Source organism: Ophidiomyces ophidiicola (assembly GCF_022830035.1).
Source record: "Ophidiomyces ophidiicola strain CBS 122913 chromosome Unknown scaffold_1, whole genome shotgun sequence".
Lineage (NCBI taxonomy): Eukaryota > Fungi > Ascomycota > Eurotiomycetes > Onygenales > Onygenaceae > Ophidiomyces > Ophidiomyces ophidiicola.
In genome coordinates, this window is record NW_026054641.1 from 1500957 (window position 1) to 1517653 (window position 16697).

At 50.9% G+C, this 16697-nt stretch overlaps 2 protein-coding genes across 2 annotated transcripts; one reads left to right on the forward strand and one right to left on the reverse strand.

Moving 5' to 3' along the window:
* Positions 1-138: 138 nt before the first annotated feature.
* On the forward strand, positions 139-2312 carry LOZ57_000523 (uncharacterized protein; the record flags this gene model as incomplete). The annotated part of the gene is made up of 3 exons (XM_049249622.1): positions 139-372; positions 452-537; positions 614-2312. The coding sequence occupies 3 exons, from the start codon at positions 139-141 to the stop codon at positions 2310-2312; spliced, it is 2019 nt and encodes a 672-aa protein (XP_049111816.1).
* A 632-nt stretch (positions 2313-2944) lies between these two features.
* LOZ57_000524 (uncharacterized protein) lies at positions 2945-4019 on the reverse strand (the record flags this gene model as incomplete). Its single annotated transcript, XM_049249623.1, has 2 exons — positions 2945-3699; positions 3761-4019. 2 exons carry the CDS (start codon positions 4017-4019, stop codon positions 2945-2947), a joined length of 1014 nt encoding a protein of 337 aa, XP_049111817.1.
* Positions 4020-16697: the final 12678 nt, after the last annotated feature.

Here is a 16697-nt window from a genome sequence, read left to right on the forward strand (position 1 = left end):
GGGATGTCGGCGGGTATTTAGCCGTTCGCGCTAGGCGAGATGGAGCTAGCGCCTGTTATCGATGACGTTGGTGACTCAGCGCCAACCTTGCCGTTCATCTGATACGTTTCACAACGGACTCTGCGCCTCGAAGCCACAATGGCTGGTCCTGCCGTGCTACGGAAAGATCAGCTAGAGACAAGTTTGTATAACGAGCGAGAACTGATCCGAGCTGGCAAGCTGAAGGAGGATAACCCTCTCGACCTTAGCGATGACTTCAAGGAGTTGTGTGAGGCATGTCGAAGAGGAGACTTAAAAGTTTGCCATGAAAAAATTGCCCTGGGGGTGAATATAAATGGGCGGGATCTTTTTGATTGTACTCCTCTGATACTTGTAAGTGTATTCTCGATGTGGGAGGGAGAGTGATTTCAAGTTTCATCCCGTAGAACAAAGAAATGACAGCGATCTAAAGGCTAGCCTGTGTGGCCATTACGATGTTGTACGCCTTCTTCTTGAATCTGGTGCCTTGTGTGAACGAGATACCTTTCAAGGTGAAAGGTGCAATGGCCCCCTCCTCCCCGTCCAATATGCATTTCATTTGCCCCCGTAGTGCTAATGCCTTTCATTGTTCCAGATGCCTTTACAATGCCTTGAATGACAATATTCGAAACCTTTTATTGAAGTATGACTACTCAAAGGCAACAGACCCTCTGCAACCTTATGCGGCACATATCACATCTTTATTAACAAGGGAACATCCTCGTACCTCGGATATTGTTGTAACTTCAGCGGATGAATCATTTCACTTGCATAAGTTTATTTTATCTGCAAGATCTCCCTACTTTCGGAAGAAGTTACTCAATTTCCCGAATGTATCGACATCGCAGCTACCAATTACTCTTCCGCCGCAGGCATTTAGCGCTGGTATAAGATATCTTTACTTTGGAGACACTCCCCGAGAACTAAGGTCCGGTCCTGGCACTGGTTTCTCTGAGTCTGAAGTCCTAGCCGGGATAGACAAAATTGCTACTCAACTAGGACTCCATACTCTAATGGATACCATAATGGATAGTGGTGATCGAAGACTTGCCAGGCAGCGGAGGGTGGATGAGAGCGCAAAAGGCAGGGATGATATGGAGATATGGTTCCAGGAAAATGTTCTGAAACACAAAATTGTTACCGACACAGACTCGATTGATCAAGTAAAGTGGAGCCGAGACAATATGGTATTCGCTGACGTTCTTCTCCAAGCCGACGAAGATGCTACCGATGCAGTGGAACAGACCGAAATATCTCACGATGGAGGCACGCTTGGGCGCATTCTAATAGGCCCAAAGTTGCAGGCTCGCAAATCTGTCTTATACCCAGTTCATCGGGCAATGCTTCTCCGCTCCGAATTCTTCCTCGCTATGTTTTCTTCCGGATTTCGGGAAGCGCAGATGTCTGAGCATTTGCAGGTCATATCCGTGGACTGCGCCCCTGATGTATTAGAGATAGTACTGACTTTTCTATATACCGAAAAAGCGAATTTCCCGCTTAATGTGGCCATTGATGTTCTTTATGCAGCAGATCTGCTCATGATTGAAAGACTTAAAAACAAAGCAGCACTGATTATCAGCTCTCTGGGTAGCGGAAACACCAATCCGCTTGAGTCTAATCTTTTGAATGGTGCCCCTGCAGCCGATCAGCTCTCAGCTGATATGGCCTACGGGTTAGCCTTGAGCGAGGCTGAAGAAGACGAAGAACCCATTGATATTTACGAGATTATGCGCGCGGGCTGGTTTACCCGTGTTCAGCGCTTAGAAGAATTTGCAGCCCGATATTTAGCCACCAGGCTGGAGAAACATATCGACAGGCCTGAATTCGAACAGTTGGTGCTAGAGTCAGCGGCACGTATTGAGAAACGACACAAAACAGACACTATTGAATTGATCGACGATATTCGATACTACCTCGATGATCGATTTCGAATGCGCTTCGAAGAAGACTGCTTGTTTGACGAGATGGAGGAAAATTCGGAAAAGGTTGTAGCGGAGCTGCGCGAGGCCATCACGGAACCCACATCTAGTTCGAATTCTTCCAACACAGACACTCCATCATCCTCTTCGTCGGATTCTCGGGCCGCTGGAACCCTAAATCCAGAAAACATCGGCGACTTCAAAGTCGAGCTGTCTGGGCACGCCCCCAAAGAGAGCCCCTTCAGCCCCCAGATCCGGAGTTTAAGCAAACAGCCGCCAGTCTCTTCTTCCACGTTTTCGAGGGACGCTGCGAACTATCAACTTCTCCAAAGAAAGCTAGATATCCTACTGGAAAAGTTAAATCTGGATGCTTGAGTGTATCCGTACTCCGTCTATTTTTTTAAAAACCATGGCGCAGGTAGCGATAAATGTACAATACACCGTGCTACTGCAATCGAGTTGACACGACGATTGGCTGCTTTTCGCCCCTTTTGTATATATTTTCATGTCTGCTCCATATGTCTCACTACTCCCGTATAGTGAGCAAGATTGAGAAGTGGGCGCTAAACGAAGTATGTCTTAACGAAATAACTACTATGAATTGTGGCCATCCGTACTAAAGAGATCCCACTACAGTACGGAGTAGTTAGCTACACGCCAGTCTGGAAAGTTTGGTTTGAGTGTTTAAGTGTTCAATAGATTATAATTTATTGTAAAAACGCCTCAAAAAGGCGATTCAAAAAAAAGAATCGAAAGTTGATAAAGTAATACATTGTGAGAAGTGTCAAAAATAGCAAAAAGATCATGCCGCTTTCCGAAAATGTTATTTCCTTTCGCCCCCTATGCACCACATATGAAAAATAGACGGTTACGCCACCAGACTTCTGCCTTGCTCCGATGTCCAGGATGTATTTTGTACAAAATTCATTCTTTGTTGTCTCTATCCAGCCACTACCAGAAGTGGGTCGGCTGCCAGAATGGGCCGACAGTCAGCTCGCGCAGCCCACTTAGTTGACCAAGGCCGCTTGTGCTGTTGCTCTTCCAGGATGGCAGCCTCTCTCATGTCGCTTCATGTTGCTTCGCACACTGAACGCCTTGCCGCAGCCAGCATGAGGACATCGGAAGGGCTTTTCGCCAGTATGGCTATGCGAGTGAATGCGGAGACTAGAGGGCCGAGAGAAGGCTTTGTGGCAGATTCGGCAGATATACCGATCGTGGTTGAGTGGGTATGCAGTTGTATTTGACGGAGGAAAGTAGTGATGATGTTGCCATGCAGGTCCTCTCAGGGGAAGCATCTGAGGTTGTGTGGTTGGGGTTGGAATGACAGTAAATGCGATCGGAGGGAAGCTGCCAGTTCGCGTAGCGGGAGTGTAAAACTCCGGACCAGCTGAGGGTTGCTCAGCTGGGGCGGAGAACGCTGGGGAATTTGCCTGTGGTGGTGATGGGTAACGAGTCTCGGGGCATGGAGCTTGAGAATGCGAAGTCGAGAGTCCTCTTGAGTGGGGCGAGTTTTGAGACATCCGTCGGGCTTCTGGGGCCTCTGAAATCGGTGACGGGTAACCACTAACGATGCTAGGTAGGGAGATGGCGCTGCGCGGTGGTGACGAGATACATTGAGATTGGTTGGTAGTCATGCTTGAATCGGGTCTCAGAGGAGGCGTGAGCGGCAAAGCAGGTCTCAGTCTGGCGGCGGCGTCATCATGATGTGCATTTCGACCTTTCAGACTCAAATCAATCTGGGGAGGGTTTGTTCGTTGGCGCTCTGGCTAGATGTTAGATTTCCAGAAAGGTCGCATACAAGGAAATTTTGGGGAGCGCCATACTCGCAACATGAGTGTCAGCCACCCCGCTGACCTCTCGAAAGAGAGACGAAATAGAAGGTAGAGAGCATTTTGGCTTTCCGTCATCCTCTGACGGCGACAGTGGAAATCTAGTGGCTCTGCTATATGGAGAAGCGGACGGCGTGCGCTCTTTTGGAGCTCTATGGGGGATAGACGGAGACCGTAGTCGAGTGAAATATGAGCTCGTAGGTCCACGGAAGGGCTCTGGCTGCTCGCAGCTGATGAGGCTAGCCACGTTCATATTGATAGCTGTGCCTTGCAGGGATCTGGGTGTCTCGAAGGCAGAAGCAAAGGAGAGGAATATCAGAAGACTAGGGATATCTGGTCTGGGTCCTGGTGTGTGGAATAGCAGTGGGAAAAATGCGGTGATATAACCCGTCCAGGAAGGCTGAAAGCGGTTGAGGTGTGGACGTGGATAGGGGACGGGGGCGGGGGGTAGCGGGCGAGGAGGATATTAATACGGGAAAAACAAGTAATAATTGATGACTGCGAGTTTGCTGATATCAGCCGAGATGAGAAGATCGACCAAGGCTAAGGGATCTTTCACGGCGTCAGCGGGGTCAGTGTCGCTCATCAAAACGGGAATAACGATTGGGTATAAGAGTTGGTAATAATACTCTAGGTAAAAAACGGGGGTAGGTTGGAGCATGGGGGCAACGAGGTTGGTACGAAAAGAAATAATGAACGGCCGTATTAAAAGGCGAGAAAAATAAGAATAAACCCAAACTAAAAGTCGCCATCTGGCGGAGGTTCCCCAGAAGGTAACTCTATATTTTAGCCGGTTCCCAAGTGACCGGGGAAAACGAGGCTGGGCGATCGGTAAAAACCACGAATGATTGGAAGGCAGTGCGGAGAACCAAAAAAAACTCAGGCGTTGTGATCACAATGCAAGCCGTAACCATCGTGGCCGTTCTCTTCCGGTGGACCCGGGTCGTGATGGCAGGGAGGCGAGCCTGTTCCCACCCCCAGGCCCAGGGCTGGCGTGTCGGGACGCAGGCGAGCTGGCAAACAGGGCCAGCGGCGGGCCACACAGCAGAGGGATCTAGCTCCCGTACTCCGTCCTCCGTACTCCCGTAGGCGATACGACCTTGGACTTGCTGCGTTGGTGCTAGTTCGGGGGGGAGGCTATGCTCCCTGGCCGCCCAGGTGGGCAGAGGAACGTGGGCGCCGAGCTGTGACATGGGAAGAGCACAGCGCGCCACTGGAGTGCCTCGTGGGAAGCTAGCCCGGGCAGGCTTAAGCCAACGGCAAGGGGATTTTTGGCATGCGAAGCCATCACGGATCGTCGACCCAGGATCCATGGGACCAGTGAGGCTTGAGCCATGGGGTGATTAACGAATATCGAACCTTAAGCGGCGGCGCTGACTGGCTGGGTTAGCGAAGAAAAGCATGCAAATATAGGAGCAGAGTTTGGGGATGATCCTCCCAAACAGCACCTAGCGCAGATCGATGCGAGCCAACCGCGGACGGGATGATGTCGAGACGGCGCTGCTGGGTTGGGGCGAGGGGCGTGCCGCTAAGCTGCAGGCCGCGATGGTTCGCCGCGACCACGCCTGCGCGCAGTGGAGCTGTGCTGCTGCTGCTGCTGCCGGCCGTCGCTGGAGCTTCGCCGGAGCAGCGAGCTGGACGTGCGCCGGCGCCCAGCTGGCGGTGTTCTGGGCCCCAAGACGCGCCAGCGCACACGGCGGGGTGGCAGGCGGCGATTGGGGCGACCCAGGGCAGCCACGGGCCGTAGAGTTTGTATCAGAACCCTCCCGGTTGTGAAACGGGCACGGCGGCGACGGTGGTGGAGAGCAGCAGGAGGAGGAGAAGGAGAAGGAGGAGGAGGAGGAAGAGGAGGAGGAGGAGCAACGAGAGGAGGACGGGCGACGATCGGCAGCCGAAGTCGACGCAGAAGGAAGCGGGGGCCGTGATTGGGCGGTACCGCGCATTACGTACATGCGGCGCCGCGTGGTAAGGCGCTAGTCCGGGGTAGGTCTAGCGCGCTGGGCGGCGGGCGGCTCGCCGCGTACAGGACGGACGCCGGTTCCGTACCATACCGTGCCGCGCGCTGCCGCCACGGCCCCGGGCCCTTGTAGCCACGCCGCCCCCGCCGCCGCCGCGGGTGCTGCGTGGTCTTTCCGTCTCCGTTTCAGATCCTGCATTGTTCTGGAAACGATCGACGGCGGCGAGGGGAGGCAGAGGTCCCACGGAGCTGATCGCCCGCACGTCGCGAGGCCGATCCGCGCGGTGTGGCCGTCGCGTCGCACACGCCTGCAGAACGGCCGTCGCGCTCGCTCCGCAGGCGCTGGCCTCGCCGGCGCGCCATCAGCACGCTGCGCGCGCGAAGCTTTGGGCGTCGTGCTTCCAGATCGCCCGCGCGCCGCGATCTTGGGACCCAGGATCATGGCTCTTGCCCTTCCGCGCTGCTAGCGGCTTAGCAATTCCCCCCTTGGGATAAGTGCCAAGCGGCGGGTCCATAATGCCCGCCCCACGCCGCCCACGCCCGCCCGACCTGGATGTCAAAAATAAGTCCCCCGGCAAGTCTGAATAATAGCAATAATAATAATGTTGATAATTCTCCGACGCAGACACGCCAGACCGGCATGCCACGCCCAGGGGCTTTGCTGGCCCGCAGCCTTCTTTTTCTCTTGTCGTGCTTCTTGTCCAGGGGGAGGGAGTGGGGGAGGCAGACGCGGACGCGGACGCCAGTAGTGTGCCTTGCGAGAATTTAACTATGCTTGCCTAACACGGCAAATGTTGGTGCCCGCACGCATGTTTTCTTTTTCCGCCTGATCGCTCACGTTGGATGATCTTCCAAATCGCCCCGTGCCGCTGTGACTTGTCACAATTCAACGCTGCTGCCCATCCGCCGTGGGCCAAAAGGAACACCAAATCGCTTATTTCTACGATTGGGGGTCTTGTGGGCGCTGCCCGGCAGAAATGAAATCCCCCCCAGGGGGCGTGGGTGCTGACCCTCACATACCACCGTGGATAGAGTACGGAGGCACCTACACTAGTTAGCTACTAGTTACCTATGGACGCCGCACAGCACAGGTGCACAGCTATCTTTGGCACCTGACAACGCTTGGGACGCATTCTTCGCAAAAGCAAAGTAAGCTGTCTCGGGACGCTTGCTTGGTGCAGGCCACCAAGACGCTGCCCTCTCGTATCTCGTGGGTGCCATGTGGCCGGCAAAGCGAGATCCGGCCATGTCATCCTCGCTCCCTGGACGCAGCCTCTTCTTCTGTGTGCAGGCCGCACTTCCGTCCCACACTAACACCGTTTGGGCCATCTGTCGCCAGGGCGTTGTTGCGCACAAAGGCGCGGATCCCTTGCCTGCATATCGGCTCGAGCCTCCATTGGCGCACTCAAGCGAGAGCACTGGAGATCACTGGCAGCAAATCTCCCGACCAACAACTCTGTTGATCTTTTTTCAGACACCCCCCTCCTTGCCTGATGCCGTCTATTATTATTATTTAATATTATTATTTTTGTCGCACATCGTCCGTCCTTGGTAGATCGCTGCTCGGGCGATTACGCAAGGTGGTGGTAGCGGAGGATTCGACGCCGGGCAGGTGGCTGTTAATCCCAATTCTTCCCTTTGAAGCAGTACAATGCCACCTCACTCCCAACTCCTACCTGCCAATACTCCTTCTGCAAGGCTCAGTCGATGTCTCTTGGGCTGCTGGCTGGCAAGGCAGTGATCCCTGGAGGCCTGAAACGGAACATTCTCTCCATGCCGAGTGGCTGAAAATTTCCGACACGTACGGCCACGCGGTATTTTACAGCCTCGGAACCGGCAACTGACCAGTCAGGGACAAAGCCGTCCCACGGTATCGATACGGGACAGGTCGTACCAATACCAAACCGCCGTATTGGCCACGCGGGTCTGTCAGCCTCCTCTGCCCGGGTAAAGCTGGATCCTGGTTGCACCATTGAATTTCCTGGCCCGCGTGTCGGTCAGGGATCAGAAGATGACCTGCGAGTGCTAAGAATAATTCATTTACCTTACATAAGTCGCACTTATCTACATACCGACCTCCGCTGGTGTCGTCGTGTTAGGCTCCCACCGTCACACGCTCGCGATCACGGCCGTTCTCCGCGACCCAGGATCGAGAGCCAGATGCACCGCGTCGCGCGCGCAGATCGACGCTGTGCCATCACGCAGCGATCAACGGTTTGTTGTGGGAGAATGCGATTGTCCTGCGCAACCGCCAGAATTGCGATACGCGCGCCCCGACCGCCGGTATCTAAGGTTCGCTAGCGCGCCCCCAGGGACACGGTCCATGCGCCCCGCCCAGCCACAGCTCCCGCGGCTACCGGCTGGTGATTGGCGGGCGGGAAAGGGGGGGGAGGGTGGGCGGTGGCCGATCATCCTCATGGGCCACGTGTTTTGTAAAGTCTGATAAGTGGGCCCGCTGCCGGTATCGCTAGTACGGGGCGTGCAAACACCGAACGCCGGAAACAGTCGCTAACAGCAATACGGAGCGTGAGCTGATCATGATTCATCCCGCAGTGTTTCAGGTTGCGGACGGACGGCGTTCATTTCTCTGGCCCTGCGGCCGACTTTGGTATGTCTGGAAACCGGTGCCCTGGCCTGAACCGCCCATCACTTGCGAAAAGCAATGATACCAGCATGGCTCATGCAGTGGCATCTGTGATTCGACCTGAATATGATGAGCTAAAAATTCCAAGCACATACCAGCTGCCCCAAGGTTAAAAGGCCCCCTCCAATTACTACTACACATCCACGCATACCACAGTACGGAGTAAAGCCCACATCATCGCTTGGAGAGCGCTGCTCGATGGCAAGTTGTTCTTAGTCGCCCGGTCAAAAAACGAAGGAATTCCTGGGAAAATTTGGCGGATCTGTTGCAGCTTTGCCATTCCGGTTTGTCGACCCAATTCCGATCAACTCATGATTTGTTGTTGGATCGATACAAACCGCCGCTATCGCCATAGCACGTCGATCAGCGATCCACCCCAGCGCAAACCATTCTTTGGTGACAGCGGAGCTGTGGTTTTGGTGCGCCGTCTGACAGGCCGCGCAAGAGAACGAACGGCATTGTATTTCCATTTTCCACAAACGTCAATTGCATCGGATAGGGTTTTGCCCGTCGACCAGACACCCCCTGTTTCAAAAGTAAGCATCATAGTCTCAGCCAGGATTGAGGGGAGGCAGCAGCCTGCAGGGTTCGCTCCTTCAAACCCAACATCGCATTTGAGCGGACTACTTGTCACTTCGCATGCTGCAATTGGCTGGGAAAAGACTATGTTGTTGACGAAGCCATTTGGGCGACACATGAAGAACTGTTCCACTTTGAGTCAATCTGGGGGCAGATGTAAGGCTCACCTTGCCCCCAGAATGTAACGATATTAGACACAGGCGGTTTACAAGACGATTCAAGGAGGAGAACGCTGCGGGCCCCCATCAGGATAAGCATTTTCTCAAGCAAAAATTACGGCGCAGGTGACAGAACTCAGCTCAGCTTTGCTTCTCCGCTGGACATTCTCCTGTGGACTTGCTCGCCTTGGAGCTGCGGCCGCCATCCATCCCGGTATTGAAAACGCAACCGCAATCCATACCCAAACAGCAATGTCGTCACGTCTTCATGTGCTGATCATCAAGAGATCGCTATTGCATCAAGCATCGAAAAGAGGAGGTTGACCGGGGGCCTCAGCCTGAAGGGCTTTACTCTTTTCCACAATAACTATTATTAATAATAATGGGCCCATCTCACGAAAGAAAATACCCTGCCCCATGATATCCCGTGCACATGTATACTCTTCACTGGCTGCGACTCGCTGACGTATTATCCTCACGCATGTCTGTACATACATCCATATATTGGTGGGGAGTCACATCTGTTGGTGATCCTTGCAGAACGGGATATCTTAAAAATAAGTCAACAATTGCACAGGTCGCAAAGTAGAAGATGGAGCTCTGGAAAAGGCCCCGTCCACAGCGAAAAAAGTCAGTAACTAAGCAAGTAGTCTCTCCTTGAAGAGAATGGCAGGGTTGTGATGATTATTGTCGACGCCTTCAGCCTAATGCTGAGCTCAAGTAACTACAGCATGCAGACCGGGGTAACTATGTAAGCGTCTTGCTTTTCGCCTCGGCTGAGGACATGGTACGTTCGTACTCCGTATGTGTAACAAGTTACTGTTTGGTGATCGCTCTTATACAAGCAAAAAGCAGTGCAAAGGCCAGTGCTTGAACAGTCGATACAGATAGGAATCGCCCACTTTTGCATGCCTTAAGTTCTACCAGAAATCATCACTGTCGAGTCATTTTTGATCGTAGATGTTATGTATGCTCTGTGGATCCTACGACAAACAAATCTCTGTGTGCGTACGATCTTGATAGCCGCTCCACAACAGAGATTTCGCTGGGTCCAAAGGAGCAACAAACCTTCGGGAGGCCCCAACTCACCGCACCCGTCTCCTGGTCTCTACTGCTAACTGCTTTCGTGCAAGCCTCGCCACCACAACTACTGCCACTGCGAGTGATTCCCGGCGGAGATCCGAGAACCGGTTCTTGGGCCCGCCAACAGAGTTTTTGCTATTCTCGAACTGCTCTGGAACCTCTTTTAACCTGCTCATAGCCTTGGTTATTTCTCCCGTCGACCGCAAACCACTCAGCCGGAATTGCCATTTTGCCTCTCCAAGAAGCGAAAGTCAGGTCAGAGTTCAAGGGCAAATATTACTAGATCCAGAAATCTGGCCCGTGGATCTGCGAGAAGCCGCGGTGGGCGGTACGTCTGGACGCGACGGCTGTTCCTCTCCGGGCTGCATCCAGAATACTGGCCGCTGCGCCGCTGGCCAGAGGCAATTTACGGAGAACAGACACACATCCAAGCCCGGGATTTGCTCTAAAACCAGGGGATTCACCAATCGACGTATTTGGCCTAGGCGATTCCCTAAAACAAGCCATATGGCTCTTGATTGGAGTTGGGCAGGATGATCCGGCCAGAGACAGCCCGCGCGACAACGCCTGGTTCGTGACAACTTGCTGTCAGGAGCTCTCCAACTTTGAACAGCAATAGCCGAAAATGAACCGAGCCAAAAGGTATAAGTACACTTTTCCATCGATTTGGAAGCTTTAGACTCTGGAGTGGCCCTTTACGAATCACAAATACTCTTTCCCTTGGGATGACTGGCGAAATCAACGCCCTCTGACGACGACGAAGACTCACATACGGAGTACAGAGTACAGAACTATTATGGGTGTCTGAAAATTCACTTATTCTTTACAGCCATCACACGGACACTGGAACCACTGACACAAGCCCTCTTTTGATTGGACGGCGATCTGCTGCTTCTGTCTCAAGCTCGCGAAGTTTGCCAGGACCAACAGCATCCCCTTTAGGACTCTGATGCTGAGTTTAGGGGTCGTATTCAGCTTCTCTTCCAGCCAAGCTGGCTGTCACTTCCCCGGACTCGAAAAAAGAAATCATAACCGAAAATATGTATGTATTGAGTACGGATCACTCTGGACATATGTATGATATGCACGCTCCGTATGACGGAGAGCGAATGTGCGAGCAACATAAGCGATGCAGGGCCGCGCTTCGTGCCTCAAGCGAAGACAATTAGTATTGAAAGATTGCATTCGCTTACCCTTGTTCTCGGTATGGGAGGCATCGAAGAACAATAGGATTCGCTCACTTGCAGTAATATACATTGCATATATATATTTATATATGTTTCGTAAAGATAGATCTTGTCTGATTGAGCCGCTGTACATATGAATCCGTGCACATACTCCAGACTTGCATGCAGGACTATACTCCGTACTGTTCCCTTCTGGGGAGAATAACTAACTAACTAAGCAGGTCGCTCTGATTGGCTGAGCTAGTTAGTTAACTAGTTAGTTAACTAACTAGTCACGTGCTGCGCTGTCTTGGCCAACTTTGACCTTCGATTCAGAACGAGAACATTGGAGGCCTCTGAGGAGGACGACAATGACTTGCCTATCCTTCACCTGGGCACATCTTATGTCTGTTTCCGAAATTTTAAGCTGCATTAGTTAGCTGTGTCTGAAGCTAGCTTGCCTGATTCGCAAGGGCATGTTTTTCCTTCGGACCCTGCCGCCTTGGCCAGGAGTTTCTGTCACCCGTGAGGAAGAGATCCTTCAAATCAGGTTTGGAGATGTTCAAAATTCTGCAAGTCTGGGTAGATGCAGTAGTGCCCCTTGGGATCGGAGACTTGTATGCATTATTTAGCATTTGCGGCGAAGAAACCTCAGCTCTGACTCCTAAGCCCCCCACCGTGACCCAAGCGCTGAAACCGACAGTTGTTCAGGCATGAAGCCCGGTGCGCTGAGCTGTGACACCAGCACATGTGCGTGCTTATTTTGTTGGTGTTAGACGGTGACCTGGATGTCAAATCGTGACGAAGGCGATACGAGGTTCTCGAGGTCATTGAGCCACGAGGTAGGGATCCTCAACCGAGAAGCGACGGAGTGTCGTGTGTACCGAACACCCCGGGGTTTCGCCCGAAAAGAAGGCCCTTCTGGGTAGGATTTGAACAGACCAAAAATGCCATCCAATCAGCGTCCAACACAATAGCTCTTTTCGCAGCTGCCTGAGTGCTTCAATGACTGGTTTGAATGGTAATAATTATGTCGCTTCTCCAATTCGCCTAAACATGGGTAACAAGCAGGACCAACCATGAAAGGAAATATTAAGAATGCGGCTATTAAAATACGCACAGAAAGGATTCTTAACTCGAACCCGAAAGGCACACCAGAAATCCCCCAGCAGCTTAAAGGGAAACTTCATACGGAGTATGTTCAACAATTACCTGACGCAATCTCCCTGGCTCAATGGCGTGCTTTTCTTATTATTCCAACAAGGGAAAAGACACTTGCTGACAGGAACAACTTGCATGACACCAAATTTCCCCGCGAGAGGCGGGTAGGATCATGCTGGAACCTTCAAAGTCTTCAAATCTAAATTCGAAGCTGAGAAATGAAAATGGACGACAAGCGCACGGGGTACATACGAGCGAGGAAGATTCTTCGTCCTATTTCAGGGCCTTTTTTTTACCCTCCCGGGCAGGATTTCCTCCCCCCAGGCGCTTTTGAGACGAGCTCCCCTTCTGTCTTGTCGCGAGGGGTGAACAGAAAGGATTTCTTAACTGGGTTACAAGTCTTCTTTCTCAGGATTCCATACGAACTTTCTAACATCCGGGTCTACTCCAATGGACGAATGCAAAACATGAGAAAAAGCACCCACTAAGTATCATCGTTGATCATAGCATGGTCGTGCATCGGGCAACGACCTACTGTTTCATGGGCGTCAAGAGGTGAGCAACCTGCAGCACTGACTGCTTGTTTCTAGTATCAGCGCACTGCCAGCTCGTGCTGAACTATTTAAAAAATACCCCGTTCAAGCGTCGCGCCGCTTGCCGCGCAGGTTGAAAATCCGACAAGTGGTCCAATCTCGACGGGAAGTATCTTCTCATGCCCTTGCAAAGTGTATGAACGTCGTAAACTTGGAGCCGTTGCGCCATGCAGAATGATCATCGGCCACGCCTGCGCTCTCAATCTCGTGTAACACTGGCCAGACTCCGTGAAGTCTTGTCTTCGTCACAAGACAACGCATTACTATTTAGAGGATTTGTCACGTCAACAAATGACGCTGCTACCATACATTCATACGTATGTATGTACATACAATCATCACCATGGCTTTCCTCATCACATGTTAGGAATTGTCATTCAAAGAAACAATCCATATCGGCCTTCTTCTCTTGTTTGTTCTTCTGCTTGGTGCTGCTTGTTCTACTCCGTTCACTTCCTGCTGCTATATTTAACCAGCAATTACGGGAAGCACCTCACAATCCAATAGACAATTCCCTGCACCAGCCTATCAAACAGTGCGATTCTGCGAAATGTCGCCTATTTACGCCCTTTCCGTGTGGGCATCCGCCCCAATCGTCCAGAGTTTTGGCGATTAAAACATGAATTGCCTCATTCTAAAGATCAGAAGCGAATTTTTGAGCATCTGTTTGTTTCTTTGAGAACCTCCGTGTCGCTGGAATATTATTGATATCCATAACAGACAGGCAATCGATATCAACTCCACCAGTCCAGTTTCTCGCAACGTAACAGGGCCAGGGCATGTGAATTTCAATAGAATGCCAGTGGGTTGCGGGGACAGCCGCTGAGGCTAGGTTTTCTATTCGTAGAAATAAAATGACACGTTGTCGATCATCTATTTTTACCCTGGGCCGTTCTCCTCTAACTAATTGTCTACTACTACCGCAAATTGCTAAGAATCGCCACATTGATCAAGGCCGCCGATATCGCAAGCGGTGACTACATACAAATCCTGAACTGGATTTCTGCGACAATAGAGCGACCTCGATGAAAGTTGCCCAATACTTCTAAGCATCAGAGTTGGTAAACATCCGCTTTTGAATGCCAGCAATTCTGACCAACAATGTGCACGGTGTACGAAGTACGTATTTATGAACCCTGTTTGACCCCTACGGCCATCTCCGAGCAGTCGAGGGCTACGAGGTAGGATTTCTTCTAGATCTCCGCAAGGGCGGGCGCTCTAGTTCCCGACGATCTACCGAGGCCAACACCTCTGGAGTCCTTTGACTGGAGACTGCAAACCATCCATCTACTTACTGATTGGTGATTCAGACCAAGCCGCCGTCTCTACGGAGTACATGCCATCGGCTGACACGCGAGATCGAACTGCAAGGACAGGATCTGCGTGTTTGACAGCAGAGCTGAAACCCCAACTGCTTTATTCTCGAGCCGCGGAGACGTGTCTGTTTTCGTTTTTTATTTTTCTCTTTTTGAGTTTGGGGGTTCTTTTCAAGACTTGCTCTGCGCTCATGCGGAGTACATCATAGAGGCGACAAAGCCATTCCCAAGACACTCAGGCGTCTTAACTTCGTTGATTTTGGCGCGGAGGCCAATTTCGCGTTCCATCTGCCTACGAAGAAGCAGCACATCCTCTCCTTCGTCGCCCGCCCATCACTGGCATTCTCTGGCCTTTCTTTGCTCAGCAGATTAGCCCCGGCACCGCCAAGCAAAAAATGCTGGATGCGACTACGATAAAAAATGGCCATGCCTCCGCTTTCTGACAAGCGGCATGCGGGCGATCCTACCACCGCCCACCAAGCTGACTAGTCATAGTGAGTTACTTAGTGTGGCAAGCAGGGCACGGTGTTCAGACGACGCGTGCTTACGACGAATCTACATACGTAATTCGAATTGCAGGTCGCTGTTTGAGAAGATCCTAGAAAGACCTAAAGATGATCATACGCTGCCTTCCATCCCTACGGGCGGCATGCCCCAAGCATTCGTACGGAGTTGATTAGAGGAAGAGTAGATCGACGGACTGGAGTGTTCTCCTTTGCTATTTCCCGGAAACCCTCTTGTAAGTACAGTACAATAGTACTCTTAACATCTTACCATACAAAATAAATAGCTTAGTTACCCCAATTCGCCCCCACAGTTGGGGGTTTGAACCGAAAATATGATACCAATAGCACAGCAGACCCCAAGCGGCCGTCTGAACACTAGCAACGATGCCTTCCTCAGCTCACTTCGCTAGAAAGTTCCAACATATACCCTATACCCTGTCAGTTTATTCGCGGCCCCCCAAACGGCGCGGGAGTATTTGGGCGAGCACTTGTGTGCTTGGACTTTTCATTATGATGGCGTGTGAGCTCACAGGACATTCTGATTTGATAAATAAGCACTAAGCAAACACTGATGGGGGAACGGACCCTGGGAGACCGTGGGCAGCAGGAATTCGTCCCTAGGTGCATATGTTTTCTATGACCGAAGAATTTAACTGGATGAATAATAGTGAAAGAAGAATTTTCATAATGCTGATTCCAAACCTGCTTGGATTCGAAGCCCGGTTCATTTCTAGGTACCTTACTCGGCACGATTCACCTACCTTGCGACTCTTTTCCCTACCCTTCTTATGATATTATTTCACAATACAAGCTAGGAAGAGGCAGGTTATTGTATGGGGTCTTGACGTGAAAGCTCCTTAGCCTTAAGATATCTCTTTTCCCGATTCTATATATACTACTAACGGGCAACAGGCACTCTCGATTTCGCTTAATTTTAATCTTGTGATATTGGCATTCTTTTATCTAATTTTCAGTGACAAAGAACTTGAAGTGGATAGATAGTCTGGATCACGTAGATTGGATTAGCTTTTCTGTATGGAGCTGGTCTGTTCTAGAATAATTGTTCAAGTCCTGGTACCCAGTTCGTCAGATTATTTGTACATGATGGAAATAAGGGTGTATTTTATTTGGAACGAAGGTTGTCCGTACTTCACACAGCTTGCACAACTCCAGCGCTTATTGCTCAGTTTTTCTTAGTAGTCTTCTTTGGCGTAACATTAAGAGCATCAAAGTGTGATGTATTATGCCCATTAGGCAACCAAAACACATCCGATTTATCTATATTCCCTAAAGAGCCCGTTCAACCAAATAAGAGAGCCATCAGATGTCCGAATACTCCTCTGTTTTGCGTCTTGGTAAAGATTGGAGTGCTCTAAAGGGAAAAAGAAGGTTGTAGGATACAGAATCTTCGTTTTCTTTCGGATAATTCCATCTTTATTCGGCAATACTATAGCGTGTAGCAATAGTCAATTTCCACTTTGTATAACTCATAGTTGACTTTTCAGATGTGATTTGATTTATTCGCCCTCCATGAGAAGTGGAGGATATGGGAACGTCTAGGATGCAACGATCAGAATTCAGAAATGCAGATATAGCCGTAATAAACGTGTGAGTGCCACCTGTGTTGAGTTGAATTCTACTAAAGAATTTATAAAAAAGCAATTGGTAAAGAATATCTGAACATCAAAGTCAATAGACAGTTAACCAAACCTGACGCAGGTTTTGATAGAAAATATCAGACACTTAAACATCACAACTGGAGTAAAGC